This window comes from Battus philenor, unplaced genomic scaffold, assembly GCF_028537555.1.
Source record: "Battus philenor isolate CCGP_79_NKW_IND1 unplaced genomic scaffold, ilBatPhil1.0.hap1 SCAF_3, whole genome shotgun sequence".
Classification (NCBI taxonomy): domain Eukaryota; kingdom Metazoa; phylum Arthropoda; class Insecta; order Lepidoptera; family Papilionidae; genus Battus; species Battus philenor.
This window is the reverse complement of record NW_027181693.1, coordinates 12448113-12463910: the sequence shown is the minus strand read 5'-3', so window position 1 is coordinate 12463910 and position 15798 is coordinate 12448113. Positions and strand designations below refer to the sequence as shown.

Here is a 15798-nt window from a genome sequence, read left to right as displayed (position 1 = left end):
GAAAAACCAACAAGTGAAAATTTTTATTGAATGAGAAAAGTGACTAACAAAAAGATCCAATACAAACGGATAATTGGATGCAGATGTGTATTTACAAGTACTTTTGCATAAGAAGGGTTGTTTTGTGCTGGTTATACTATCAAAGCATGGGAAAAGAATTCATGCACACCACACTACACCAACATAATTTCGAAGTCAATCGCATAAGAGCCGTAATTCGGCACCGTTTTAGGCGATTCAGTTTTATCGCCAGAAAACACGCTTACTGCGTTTGAGAAGGCCATAAAATACTTCACTTACAGAAGAACCATACTTGAATCAGATTCGTGAAATATTATATATGTAATAATATCGTGAAGGCGCTGATAGAGATTACTGCTTTTATTTAAAAGATTAAGTTCCCTGTATTTATCACTTTTGTTACATAAATTATATATTTAATGCACTTGATTAAATATTCAATTTCAAAATTAGAAAAGTGGCTGTTTGGTTTTAACTCTTGCTCCTTTTTAAAAAATCATATATTAAGAATGAATTGCTTTTGTTTTGCTTTGTCAGTCTGTGACATTGACACTAAATCTATTTTGACAAATTGTGTGTACATTACAAACTTAATACTTATTTTGTGTTTTGTTTATTATGAGTTGCTGACTTTTCAAATGATACAGCTTACCTAATACTTTTTTCAATTAAATCACTACTATTTAGGTAAATAAAATTAGCTTTTATAACACATGTCGATTACGTATTTCTTAATTGACTTATCAATTATTTGTGTATAATTTCTTTGTGAAATATTTTTGTGAATGAAACATTGTTCTGGTGGCGATTAATATGTAGTGTTATAAATTATCTAAATATTTATGTATCGACAAATTCTATTCTAAGTCAGTTTATTTACCCTTGACAAACAAGATACACTATTACCTTAAAAGTCAATGGAGCACTTATAAAAGTTACGTACTTTCGCTTAGTCATGTAAAAACAATTTAAAGTATATTTTTATCTTGACAGGTAATAAATACAAGATGTGTGAAGTGGAGCCAACTCTAGAAGCACAACTTTCAGAAATAAAAACTTTGAATATAAACAAAGATTTGGATGAAAGTACTTATGAAGCAGCTAAACCTACATTGTTGATTTTGCCAGTGGAGGTGATTTTCATTAACATCATGATTTAAGTAGAAGTTAATAAGTTTGTGTTAGTTCTTGAAGTTATTAACAGTTATTTCAAGCTAGTACAAGTTTTCTTGAACTATGATTATATTTCAAATATAAATTATAATGAGTATACAAAAGTAATAAGACATTGTTTCAGATTCTTTTAAAGATTTGCTCGTTTCTGGAGGCTGATTTCTTAAAATTCACTTTGAGTAAAGTGTGTCGTAGATTTGAGGATATTTTAGCCGATGATCATCTTTGGAAATATTGGGTACATAGCAAAATAAATGGTTTATATCCTGTACTGCCAAATTTAACTTTATGGGAAGAAACACCAATAGATTGGGTGGGAGTATGTGTTGAAATGGATGTTGAACGAAAGAAATGGATAAATGTAAAAGATACAATGAACCACATAGTTATTAAAGATGTACATTATGCTTCTGTGGACACTGTATTGTTGGCTAATGTAAGTATTTCCAAAAACAATTATTTTCCATTTTAGTATTAAATAAATGTCATGGCTAGGGGAGAATGACAACAAATTATCTAATAAAATGTCATAGTTTGTTTTTAATAACAACTTCATTCAAAACCAATTGTCAATTTTTTTGCCCTTTGGCTTGAGGAAAGATTCTCTGAAGGTTATTTTAGGACCATTGGTGAGAAACGAGTCCTTGCAAGTCAATGTTAGAACTAAACTGAAGTCACTTTCATCTGATGTTCTTCATGTTGCTTATTTTTAACTTACTTAGGATGGACTTCCGCAAGGTAACGCCTGATTAAATTAAATATTTTTAACTGTCAAAAATGGGCATTGAGAACATCCAGATTTTCAGAGAATTGTTAATAATACCTATTCAATATGTTAATAAGAATTGTTAACAGTTAGTTATTGTTAATGTGCAGTTTATTTTGCTTAGTCTAATCTGCAGTATTTATAACTATCTTCTTTATTGAGAAAGATATTAAATAATTTCAACACTTAAATGGTGTAAACAGTTAATTTATGAATCAATTAATTTTGATACTGCAGAGAGGAGAAGTGTGTTTATCTGGTGGGAGAGATCGTTGCATGGCATTATGGCATGTTGAAGACATACAAATCTGTGAAAATACAGATAAAACTGAAATCAGAGAAGTTAAGCCACGATTCATAAAGACTGATGCGCATGGTGGCTGGGTATGGGACTTAGCTGCTGATAACATTGAAAATGCGTCTGTCTTTTACTCAGCATCTTGGGATAGTACAGTCAAGGCCTGGGACTTAGAAAGTGGATTAAAATGTATTGAAACATTTAAGTGAGTTATTTCCTTTTAAATACATGTTACATGTAAAAAAAACATACCAGTACATTAATAGTACCCTGATTTTCAATCTACTTATAAAACAAACATGTACATTAAAATAAATTTAAATATTATTACATTTATTAGCAATAAATTAATAATATATGTTAATTAAAGTAGCTTTCACAGTAAAATTATGACACTTGCAAATCTTCTTTAAAATTATGTATTGCAACATAAATAAACTTTTTTTTTGTTATGAATTTTGTTCAAACAATATTTTTGTTTAATAATTCAAGACCTGAATACAATCTCTTCACATAAATTTCTCAGTACATTTGTTATTTGGTTTCAGGTGTGGAATGTCTGCTTTGTCATTAGTAACTTCTGATAATTTAGTAATGGCCGGATTATTTTCAAAGAAAATACTTTCTTTTGATTTACGAACTGGTCCCAATCCAATAAACTCATATAAACCTCATAAAGGTCCAGTGCTAGGTCTGAATTCATATAAAAATATGGTGGCATCTTTGAGTGAAGATAAAACATTAGCAATTTGGGACAGAGTTGCAGGAAAATTAATGCAAAATGAAATAAACATTCCTACTGAACGTGCCTACCCTGTTCGCATAAACTGGTGTTCATCTGCCCTGTATATCAGTGATTCAAAGGGATCATTGCATTTATTTAATCCTGAGAATCATGCATTTGTCCGAACACATGATATATGGCCTGAGTCATCAATCATGGAACCATCAAATAAAATTGTTGGTTGTTATCAAAGTGAAGGAAACCTAATACTCTGTTCAGACAGAGGTGAAATGAAATTTCTATACAATTGTTATCCACCTCAGCAATATGCCAGTGTTAAAACAAGAACTATTGATGTAACACAGGTAATTTACGTTAAATATTTATATATTTATTTAAGTAATACATTGTTTATGTTAATACCTTCATCTTGGTAAACTGTTGAAAATATAATATTTTTGCTCCTCCATTACCATCTTGTGGCTCAATTGGCCTACTTTGGCGGATTTTTATATTATAAAGATTGACTTATAATTCAATATCAAAATGTTAAACAAAAAAAAAGTTCAACGTCCTACATTTTTTAAATTATTTCCATTCAGAAAAGAATTTTAAGGCTGCTGTAATTTTTTTTATTACAATGAATTTAAAACTTTCACTTTTCTATTAACAGATTTCATTTAGTCAATGATTTATGGGAAACTCTGTATACACATTACATCTACAATTTTAGTAATTCTTGCCTTAATATTTTTTTTTGCATATTAAAATACCTCAAACTTTCCTAGAACAAAATTGCAGTGCATAGTGTTTTAGATATTGACATTAAACCTTTTAGGTTGTTCATTGTTTTACATATAATGTAATATTTTTTCAGTTGCGGTACCATGATGGTGTTTTGGTAATCGGCACCTGTGATGCCACCTTGGAAATGTGGATTCCGAAAAAACGATATAATTAGGGAAATTTAATCTTTTATTTTATAGGCAATACATTGACTAATAATTTATTAATTCCTTAGAAGGTATTGTTAACAATTTTAATTTAACCCTCTGATAAATATACTATGTTCTCACAATAAGATAAAGTTATGCAAACAGTCATACAAATTTCTGTATTCATATAAAAATTTATAGTTGTGGTAGTGATTTTTGTGGTTGTGTGTACAGATGTAATACAACTGGTGGCTCAAACATAGCCCAGGGGTGAGGGACCTTAATTCTTATCCATTCCACTTTCATGTATGTTTAGCAGTGTTTAATGGTTTGGTGGATATTTAAAAATGTACCAAGCTTGAAAAAAATAACATAAAGACAAATTTACTTGACAAAGTTAAATATTAACATTAAGTGGATGTAGACTAAAATAATAACATGACTTATGCATGTTATGGATTTTGGCCAAAAGTTTGTGGCACATTTTAATTTGCCACAACTTTTTCATTCTAAATTTCATTTGTTTAAAATGTTTGCAAGAAGTGTTTATTAACATTAATGAACACACAGAAACTTAACTAAAACATCTTCATGCCACATATGCACAAGTATTTTATTGCAAGGAACAAACTATCACATTATCTATTAGGGTAAACACTATTAAATATGCATAAAATCTTTAATAATCTAGCCTGGCGGTAAATTCATAAATCAAAACTCCTGCAAGGCGTAGGCCTCCCACAGAGATGGCCTTGATCAAAGATGGCCTTGGCTATGTCGTTTTACCGTAGGTGATCTATCCACGCCACATCAAAATTTCTTTGAGTTAAGATTCCAGTATAAATCAATGATATGTTAAAAACCTTAAAGAACAAGACACATTTAATAATCAATGTAAACAACAACATTATGGTCTCAGAAGTTGTAAGCATCCACAGGCTGCAAATATTATAAAACAAGTCATATTTTATTCACCATTTTCATGGTTTAAAATAGTAAACATTTTATTGTTTACATGGTATTTAACAATTATTGGTAATTTTTTAAGTTAAATTGTACAAAGTGATTTGTTCTAGATATAAAGGCTTAAAGGGGTCAATGAAGACCCTATTTGCCATCAAATAGTTTTAAAGCTTTTATATCTATTTCCAATCATTCACATAGTGTTCAATTTGGAATACATTATTTTTGTCTTTATGAATACAACTGGCCAATAATTTCTGACAGTACTATGTCTGCGGGAACAGATGGTAAACCATAGTACTCCGAAATTTGAAACTACTTCTTACTATATTTTCATAATAATGGTTATTATTTCTGAAACCATTAATTTTTGGATAGGGTCCACCATATATTAATTGAGAGCAATGACACGCTTCTAAAACTTTTACACCTATAACCAACTAACACATTATTTATGAATAAATCTGAAGACTGGAATAAGTTTTTATTCGTAATAGATTCTACTTAAATATTAAAACGTAGCTTATACTTTCGGATCCGATAATGTCAAAATGTGTAAAAAAATGAAGAAAAGAACTAAATGTGTAAAGAAGGCTAGATAAAAATATTGCTACTGTGAGGCATATGGCTGTTTTATGATGTGGGTTAAAATAATGTCAAATTTATTTATAATCGGTAGAACAATTGTTATAAATAGGCATGGACTAAACTGTGTGTGTCATCCAAATCAACGAACAAATGGTTCGACGAATAAATTTTTATTAACAGACAACTTTTATTCTATTTAAAAAATTATATAATCGATTTTTAAATAGTAAGGTTACTTTATAATTTTAATGTTTTAGTTTTAAAAATTAAAAGCATGCTACTAATTTAATGCTCCTCAATTTTATGGTGCTATACAATTATGCAGTGTTTTTTTAACAAGCGAGTTTGTTTTGTGATTATGTGAATGTATTATTGTAAAACCATTGAAAAACAATAAGTTTTACATTTTTCAAAGATTAATATTAAAATTTGTTAAATGCCCATTGCAAATAAACAAATTATTTCCGGTTTCATGGACTGATATTAATCGCTGTGATAAGTTATCCATATACCTATAATTAACGCGAACAATTAATTTAAGTAAATTATTAATGAAGTAATATTTTTATTTTACCTGCATATTTGTTTTCTTAACTTTTCAATCGAATAATTTAACAAATAGCTATTTATAATAAAGGTTTCAAACATTTTTAATTTATTGTTTTATTATTATAACACTTCGGCTACTTTAATATTGAGTGGCACAAATACAGTTATACCGATCCTATCCTAAAAAAACATGGAAAGTCGCTTCTGTTGTAATTTGTGTGTTAGTGTTGTTCTGTCCAGGTGTAGAACAATTGTTACAGCCACAACGGTTGCTTTTCATTGAAATTGCAATCATAATAACTAAGAATCTCTGGCAAACTACCAAGCCCTATGACGACTGACACCGGTAACACAGTATAGGCACGAAAGTTGAAGTGAAAGAAGAACTGAGTTTTGAGACTTTTTGGGATTATTCAAAATTCATAGAAAGAAAGAGCATACAGAAGTCCAGGAACTTACTCTAACGCTGGGAGGGCAGTCAACTGTCCCAAGGTGGTGTCGGATTTCTCTCCTACAAGTCCCTTATTAAAATCATTATTACTAATCATTGACAATGATTCCAGTAAAATCAACTCCCTAACCGTTTTGCATCAGTAAACGAGATTAACATCAGGTTAGTGGAAGCTAAGTATTTTAAACCTTACCGTAAAAATAGACGTAATACACTGGTCACGCTCTAAACCTATGAACGAAGCTGTCTATGGCTGTCGTCTTCCGATGAAGATATATCATAAAGGCATCTCAATAGAACGATACGAAAGTCCGTGTGTACAAATTATATTAATAAGACGATAGAGCAAAGCAAAGGCTTCAAAGAGTTTGCAATCGAGGTAGGGGAGGTCAAAAGGTTCTATAGAAAGTTGTACAAATCTGTCGCTAACACATTTGTACAACTTTCTATATAGTTTGATAAAGAGCCAAACTTTCCCAACAGTACAGTGAAGATGTCTCGGACATCAGCCTGTTCGAAATGAATATGGTCAAAATCAAAGAACGGCTGAATGATACATAACACCTAAGGAAGGTGGTGTATATAAGGAGACAAGTAAGAATGTAAAATATTGTGAAATTAAGAAGAATGTAGGCGACAAAGAAAATTAAAATAGAAACGTTAAAACAATATTTAACACAATAAAAAGATTCTGCCCCTCCCTAGATAGGGGCTAACGAGAATTTTAAAAAATAGCATAACACCAGAGCATTGACATACGGGCGAAACCCCAGTACTAAAGGTCCTAATTATGTCTTGCTTTTGGGCGTTTTGCCCAGCCAGAAGCGTAGTGCAACGGTGAGCTGGTGCTCTTTTTCAAAAAAGTTTGTAAAATTGCAGACTCAACACGCTTCTGAGCCATGATTATAAGCTGTTTTGAATTATCAGCTTACGTAACATCGTATTCTAACATACGTTTTATAACTTGATAGAGCTACAGTATTCAAATCAGACCACATCCACACGCTACAGCCAATAAAAGAATTTAATATTAGAACGAAGATCGAGGAGTATAACTTGCCACTATGTCTAGCGATAGTTTATTGACTACGAAAAAGCCTTCAATTCGGTCGAAACGGTGCTTGAGTCCCTCCAGCGAAGCCGAATTGACTATTCGTACATCGAAGTGTTGAAATGTTTATTTAATAATGTCACCATGTCGTTCCGAGTAAAGGAACACGAAGGACTTCCTAATGAAAAGTGGCGGCCATAGAAGACACCTCTAAGAGCCTGAGATGGCAAGGATTTAGCATCAACGCCAAAAACAAATACATCACTCATTCATATTCTATGGATGAACTAGGAAAGATGCTCAAAGACCTACATCGAGTTTCGCAATGGATAAAAGGAACTGAACTAGGAAATACTGTTAAACGCTGTTGTCGTGACGATTCCAATATCGCTTGCAAGCTAAATTTTAAACTTGTTGTTGTACGTGTGTTTTAGTCAAGACTTCGAACTAGGTAAACTCAACTTCGAGAAACAGATCAATAGTCAAATCCAACTCCCAAATCCGGCAGGGCAGTATTCGACAAACTAAGAAACATGTACTTGTCCAATAATCTTCAGTACCTTACGTCGAAAATCTGCGACTAATGTGTTGCCAGTGTACACTTAATACATTGAAACGTGGTCTCTCTCATTGGCAAGCTCACGATCGCTTAACGAACCATTAAGATCTTGAGATTTCCCTCAAAGATCGAATCAGGAATTGGAAGATCCGAAGACGATCGAAATTAACCAACCTAGACCAGCAGATTCGCATTTTTTTATCTTTCCTGTTTAAGCTACAGTGGTTAAGTCACATAGCGCATAGAATGTATGCTGCCGTTTCCAACAGGTTCTATTGAAAATTTATGAGGGTAGCCTATGTCCAGCATTTGAAGTCAAACATTTTGTACAGTGCATTGTTTTATACGGTAAAACGAATAGGACCCATTAATTGTCCCTCATTTGTTTAACTTCACTTAGTAGTACGTTACTCTACATGGCGTGTTCACGACGTTGTGACTCTAAAACCTACATCTATAGACATATATTTATACATTGACATTTACAACTCATTATGTATATATAGAGCTGTAAATACCAACAGGCAGACAACAATTTTCACGGAGAACAAAATAACTGAAAAAAATTACTATTTTAATATCTCTAATTTAAGGACATGAAATGAAATCTATTTTTATGTTTACTAATTCGACAATACAAAAGCTTTTATGTTGTTTTTTGAGGAAAGTATAAAAATGCCTTTCAAAAGTTTACTTCTTAAATATAAAACGACGTAAAAGCGATGGATGGTATTCCTGTATAAAAAAAAAAATAATGCTCGATTTAATTAAAATTTTAAAAATGTGAAAAATTGCAAGCTTACGGTATGTAGTTGTATGTAACAAAAAAAACAAATATTGTAATTTATAGTTTAGTTGAGTCATTTGACATTAATGCTCTTAATGTGTTTAGTAAATATCTGTATAAAAAATAACTTAGTTTTCTATGTATTGTGGCTCGAAGGACTCTTCCCAAGGCATAAAATTAAAACTACTACACATTAAAAAAATGTCTGCAATGTTGTCTAAATGTCAAATTTAGTGAAATTTCTTTTATTTTCGCCATGACCTGTAATTTGTGAGTTGTGGTTCCTAATGGATAGCGTTTAAATACGTTTCTTTTTACACTGATAAATAAATTTTCATCATGAACGGGTTAAGTTTCAGTGAACTCTGTTGCCTGTTTTGTTGTCCGCCATGCCCAGGGAAAATCGCGGCTAAGCTTGCGTTCCTGCCTCCCGAACCCACGTATGCATTTACACCTGATGAAACCGGATCAAAATTTTCGTTGACGCTTACGGAGCGGGCAGAATGGCAATATTCAGAACGTGAAAAAGAAAACATAGAAGGTTTCTACTCTAGAACTACGAGGGGCAACCGAATCGCTTGTCTCTTTGTTCGCTGCAGCCCTAATGCTCGCTTCACAATACTATTTTCTCATGGAAATGCAGTAGATCTTGGACAGATGAGTAGTTTTTATTTAGGTTTAGGTACTAGAATTAATTGTAACATATTCAGCTATGACTATTCTGGATATGGTGTGAGCGGTGGAAAGCCTTCAGAAAAAAATCTGTATGCGGATATTGATGCTGCCTGGCAAGCACTAAGAACACGTTACGGTATCAGCCCAGAGAACATCATCCTGTATGGCCAAAGTATTGGTACAGTGCCTACAGTAGACCTGGCTGCACGCTATGAAGTTGGTGCAGTGGTGTTGCATTCGCCACTTATGTCGGGTATGAGAGTGGCTTTCCCAAACACAAAGAGAACATGGTTCTTTGATGCATTTCCTAGGTAAGTTCTCCTATTCTCTTTTCAATACCTTTATCAAACTTGTATAGATAACTTTTAAGGACATATCTAAGCATTTCAAACACAAAGACTTTCTGAATCTAATGGTAAATTTATCTCAGACTAACATACTTAGGAGAAAAAAAAATATTTTTTAAGTAGGTAATACCCACCTAATGCTGATTTTTTACCTGAAATTTGTCAGAATTGGTAATTCATTAATATATTTTTATTTGTCATCTATACATATTTATATTCAAACACATGTATATATAGTCTGTTCTTATTACTAGATTATTTAGATGTTTTTAATTATTAAAGTTAATTCTGCTTAATACAAAGAGTGAACATTACCATCATGAGTTTGGTTTTGTAAATATGTGATTAGACAATGGACCAGTTTATTTTGTATACCTGCATATATGTATATCAATTATAAGTTACTAACACCCTCATATTAAAATTTAAAGGTAATGTCTGAGAAATAAAATCTTTTACTATTATGATACAGTTCCTAACTGCTTTTTTAATGCCAGAATCATTCACAAATGAAGTGCATACTTAGCCATAATGTTTTAGTGTAATGGTTTGTTATTAAATTGTTTATAATTACTAACTAAAAAACAAACACACTATTTTATTTATATAGTATCAATTATTTTCAATAAAGAATGAATCAGTATTACTGATGACTCTCAGCATTATTCTTCAAAGATAGTGGAAAATATTGTAATGTTTATTGTGCACTTTGCAATAATCTTTTTTATGAATGTTTATAGATACTGCAATGACTTCATTAGTCCATACAAACATATTCTGAATACCAAATATGGTAATGAGAAATTGATTTCCATAACTGGTTATAATGAAATGTACATAATATCACCGCATCATAATAAATCTGTATTTTATTTTTGTTTTATAACTGTGTCATGTGACATAAAAAAGTAATAATATATTAAAATTGAAGTTATGTAGTGATTGTAAAATTATTCATGTAATAATAAAATGCTACATTCACTACAAAAAAAAATATCTTTTATGAAAGGGAAAAATGTGTAATCTTTATGGCATATAACAGTAATATGTAATCAATCATATATGCTAACATAACAGCAACTTATATAAATCTTAAATTAGGAAGAACTAATTTATCATAAAATTTACTAATACAAGACATGAAAGATAAATGAAACTAGGTTGATTACAGATAAAAATATATCTTATAATTTATTAGCCCAACTACGCAATTTGTGATTAAAAATAGATAAGATTTTCTAAGTAGTATTGATGGTTTATCACTAATTTATCCAAAAATGGAAAAACAACTATGATTTTTATAATATGTGAGTCACAAATATATTAACCTGTAGATGACTCATGAGATTTTTGAAATTGAGCAAAAGACTTTTGGAATTGAACTGAACATTATCATTAGGGCCTGGAAATGCTGCTTGAGTAAACAACTTTAAATATTTTGTTTAATATTACATCTGAAGATGAAGGTCTGGAACATGGTTGTTTATAATGGGCCTAAAAAAAAAGGCTCAATGTAACACAGAGAATAATAGAGATGGCTATGTGTGAAGCTTCGCTGCTATATCAAATCAGAATCTGAAGAAGAAGCTAGGTTACCAATATAGACAAATGAATTGCTCAATTTTGGTGGCAGTGACGGCCATTGGAGCTTAAATATGACACATGGTGACCACAAGCCGGTAGATATGGCTTGGATTGGCCTCCCACAAGGTAGACCAGCAATATAGTCAAATTTACGGGAAGTCACTGGAATGTAAGACCAGTCATTATACACATCGTTCATAGAGATCTATAGGGAATGTCTTTGCCTTGTGGTGAGCATCTATTAGCTGACATAATGATGATGATGATTGTGTTTTTATTGAATCCCTCATTTTGACCTAATGTGAAGTGTTATATATACAACTATTTAAATCATATTTAACCATTAATTAAAAACAAAAATGACACTGATAGCCAGAATATTTCTCTGTTTCCATTAGTTTTATACTCAGCATAGAAATTTTGTCAATATGGCATTATATATACAAAATTGTCATTGGGTCGAAAGACTTTCCAATAATTGGTACATTGATAAACAAAGTAAATCTGAAAAATATATTCCTTTATAATATAAATTATCTAGACCTTTGTTACATAAAGAGATGTGGAGTGGTTATCATAATGAGTGCAATCTTGGAAATTATATAGTGATTAAATGCCCAGTAAATGATAACAAATAAGTCAAACAAAATTGCATAAATTGATAGTGGAAATCAGAAGGCAGAATGTAAATAAAACTAGTATTATGTGCATGTAATGCAATATTGGTGTTTTTTTAATGCAAAAGGTGGTTGTTATATATTAATATGATGGTGGTGACTATGTTCTCCAGGGTTGATCATCACACACATTTTATGCTACAAAATTGTAAATGTATATGAAAAAAATTATATTGTCTATGATTTCAATGACATCAATACCAATATTTCATTAGTATTGTTTTATATTTTATGGTTTATGAATCATCCATGTATCACATTTTTTGTTTGTGACAATGTTTCGAGCAATCTTGATTTTAACAACCAATAATGACAATTATCAAAAAAAAAAGATACCTTTTTGAGCATACCTCTGGGAATACCTGAGGTCTGTTTGAGTACAAGTGAAAATAATATTATGACCTTAGAATTATTAAAAAGTTAGAACAGTTTATTTGCATAAACATTGATATTATATATCATGAGAAGCCAACCTGCGCGAGCCATTTTCGGCTCTGAAGAAAAATTTGTGGCTTTTGGTACATAAGTTTTCTTGTAATATTTGTGTTATATTTTAAATAAATAGTATAGTAAAATTCAAACACCGATCAGTTTTAACTAATCAGTACCAAAAAAAAAATTTAGAATCTGTCACCAATTATTCACAAAATTTTAAAGTATTACCAACAGAAATGTGTTATGGAAAGTGCTTTATTTTCAAAGTTTAATTTTTATACAAATATTTTGTACTTTTAAGTTTAGGTATATTTTCTATATAAATAATAGCTATAAAAATGAATATCATCTTGTACCTTTTAAATTAGTATACTTCTTAATTGCGGCTTACAAATAATTTCAATGTTTGAAAAATGGCTTAGGCTATCAAAGAGGCCACCCCTGTAATATACGAGTATATTATGCCTGCAATAATTAAGATATTTTCCTTTAAAAATGGCTCTGTGTATCAATTACTATTTCGTATGTCTCTTTTAGATTAAAAAATTGTCCTTGCAAAGTTACGACTGCAAGGAAATCTAAATTAATTTAATTACAGTATACTCTTACGTTCAGTTGGTGGATCAAATGATGCACGGAAGATAAGGATACATTCGATGACAAAATTTTCTTTTATTGTAATATCCATTAGATAACTATTCAGATAAGGGTAATTAACTCTACATTATGTTGCAGTATCGACAAAATTCCCAAGGTGACCTCTCCAGTCCTTGTCATTCATGGAACTGAAGACGAGGTGATAGACTTTTCTCATGGACTGGCCATTTACGAGCGCTGTCCCCGCGCCGTCGAACCATTGTGGGTTGAGGTAATAATAGGCATATACTACATTAAATAACATAGTTTGTGCCACAAATATATGTAAAGCTGAAATGGCGGAAGAGTACTAGGCTTACCCCAGAATATTAATTAAAAAACCTTTTTTTGTACCAAAATATTGAGTTAAGGTTAGATATAATTTTGAGTACAGCGTTTGATAAAAAGTTTTTTCATTATCTATAAAAATCGTAAAAGTGAAAGAAAAAGTGAGGTTTTGTAGTCATAATATTTAAATGGATACGAGCATAAATTTACATTTTTATCGGAAATAATTTTATAAATACATGCCACATTTTCTTAAGTCATTAGTCTGGGGTTAGCAACTCGTACGCGATTTCGATTTGACGTTGATTTATAAGACTATATAAGCGTCGTGTATATAAATTTGTTGCCTTACAGGGCGCCGGGCACAATGACGTGGAGTTGTTTAACCAATATCTGGAGAGGCTGAAACGTTTTGTTTCTGTAGAATTGCTCAACTGACAAAGACTGCCGGCCGCGGGCCAGACTACTCAAGGTACAAACCAATGATTTTTATTTTTTATAATCATTATTGAGGATCGCTTGTCAAGCTAGCTTGCCTGAAGTAGTATTGGGCGAGGCACATCGCTTGTCCAAAGGACGGCCGTTGGGGCCTAAAAGGTTCTCGAGTGACGACCACGAGCCGGTAATGCGACGTGGGCCACCCAATAAATGAACCGATGACAAAATCAAAACTGCGAGAAGTCGTTGGATGCGGGTAGCCGGGGTCATCGTGGCAATATTTCTGGGAGGCCTATGTCTAGCAGTGGGTGTCTATCTACAAATATGATGATGATATTTCTTGATCGAAATATCACAATCTAAAAAGTTTACATAATTATGAATAGCTTATTATTCAGACCTTTATATTGATTTATAGTATTTGATTTTATTGCTGTTCTCTGCAAGTCCCGAAAATTGACAAAGGCCTCCAGACTTCTCCACTTACATACTTTCAGTGAAATGTTCAATATCGCCGTCCTCTCGGGCACCTTTAATCGGACCGCTAAACAGATATAATCAACTAATGACAACCCTAGCGAAGGTCCACTCGTGGTGACCGTTGAACCTAATCATTCCACGGAGCGTCCTTAACGATCTTCTTAGATTAAATTAGCTCGGTAGATCATATCTAAGATCTAGAATACGCGACGTGGCTGAGTTCCAACCACGAATTAATAGTTTTTAAACAAAAAGAGAAAAGTTGATTGGTTTATTATTTGCTGTGAGTGGATGTCAAAAAAGCAAAGTTGGCAACCAAACAGGTGAAGCCGTCCAACTACACTTACACTGAACTTTTTGATATTCCATACCACAAGGAACCCATAATTTTTCCTAATTTCATTTATACTGAGTACATACGAATTGTATCGTGAATCTCTATTTGTCACACCCACTTAGTCCCCTTGAGTCTGCGGACCCTCGGGGTCCCCCTGGACCACCTTGGGAACTGATGGTTCAAGTCATTACCATTATCAAAATTACTTATGTATACTGCTATTAATAATTGAGGTCATGTAACACTAACATGATTTTGTCGGTTATTTTTAATCGGCCGGTTGTGTACCCCGAGCGTTTTACTACGACTTCCAGCTTATCTTACAAAATACATCTTAACGTGCATGAAACTATGGCAACCGGTTCGCATTTTTACGGTTTCTACGCTAGACTTAGTACTTAAAACAATCATCATTACTGAGATATATGGTCACTACTTTAGAGTCTTAATTCGTGAATCTATAGTATAAATGAATAGATGCCCACTGCAAGGCTTAAGCATACCCTGTAAATCGCTATGATGGCCGATCTTGCGCTGCTCTCATCCAGCTACTTCCCGCAACCTTAACTGTCGTCTGTCCACCTAGCGCGGGGTGTATTATATCAAGGATAATCGAGTGAGCATGTTTAGGTATAAGCAAATGCAATTTATCGGGAATGTGACCACTCCGGTCTTTTTGAGGATGGTCTTCATTTCGTATTCACTTGAGACTAATTTGTGCTGCCCAAAATGTTATCTTGAGTTCTGTGTTTTATTTATATAGTTTTAGCACAACACTATATATAGAGCAACTGTTCTAGAATATACCTAATAAAATTAAAGAATGTTACTAATATAAGATCCTAGAGGCTCCCAAATTAAGCGTAGCCTGTGTCTTTGGGATTTTTTTTATCAAATGTAATTGCGTTTTTATGCCGTAATATTGCCATAACTGACAATTATTACAGGCGAAGACCAAAATCCTGCATCGACATTGAGCTCCGGTACTTCGAGTTCAGCCACCGAGAGACTACTCTAGCTAGCGGGGGCCGGGCCC

At 32.3% G+C, this 15798-nt stretch overlaps 2 protein-coding genes across 2 annotated transcripts; both read left to right on the top strand.

The window, feature by feature from the left end:
* Nucleotides 1-599: 599 nt before the first annotated feature.
* LOC137926707 (F-box/WD repeat-containing protein 9-like) lies at nucleotides 600-6019 on the top strand. The gene is made up of 6 exons (XM_068770386.1): nucleotides 600-708; nucleotides 1015-1154; nucleotides 1319-1630; nucleotides 2198-2463; nucleotides 2807-3347; nucleotides 3860-6019. Exons 2-6 carry the CDS (start codon nucleotides 1029-1031, stop codon nucleotides 3941-3943), a joined length of 1329 nt encoding a protein of 442 aa, XP_068626487.1. The 5' UTR covers nucleotides 600-708; nucleotides 1015-1028; the 3' UTR covers nucleotides 3944-6019.
* Nucleotides 6020-8975: 2956 nt separating this feature from the next.
* Nucleotides 8976-15798, top strand: LOC137926537 (alpha/beta hydrolase domain-containing protein 17B). The gene is made up of 5 exons (XM_068770164.1): nucleotides 8976-9135; nucleotides 9219-9851; nucleotides 13319-13451; nucleotides 13862-13979; nucleotides 15710-15798. Exons 1-4 carry the CDS (start codon nucleotides 9122-9124, stop codon nucleotides 13943-13945), a joined length of 864 nt encoding a protein of 287 aa, XP_068626265.1. The 5' UTR covers nucleotides 8976-9121; the 3' UTR covers nucleotides 13946-13979; nucleotides 15710-15798.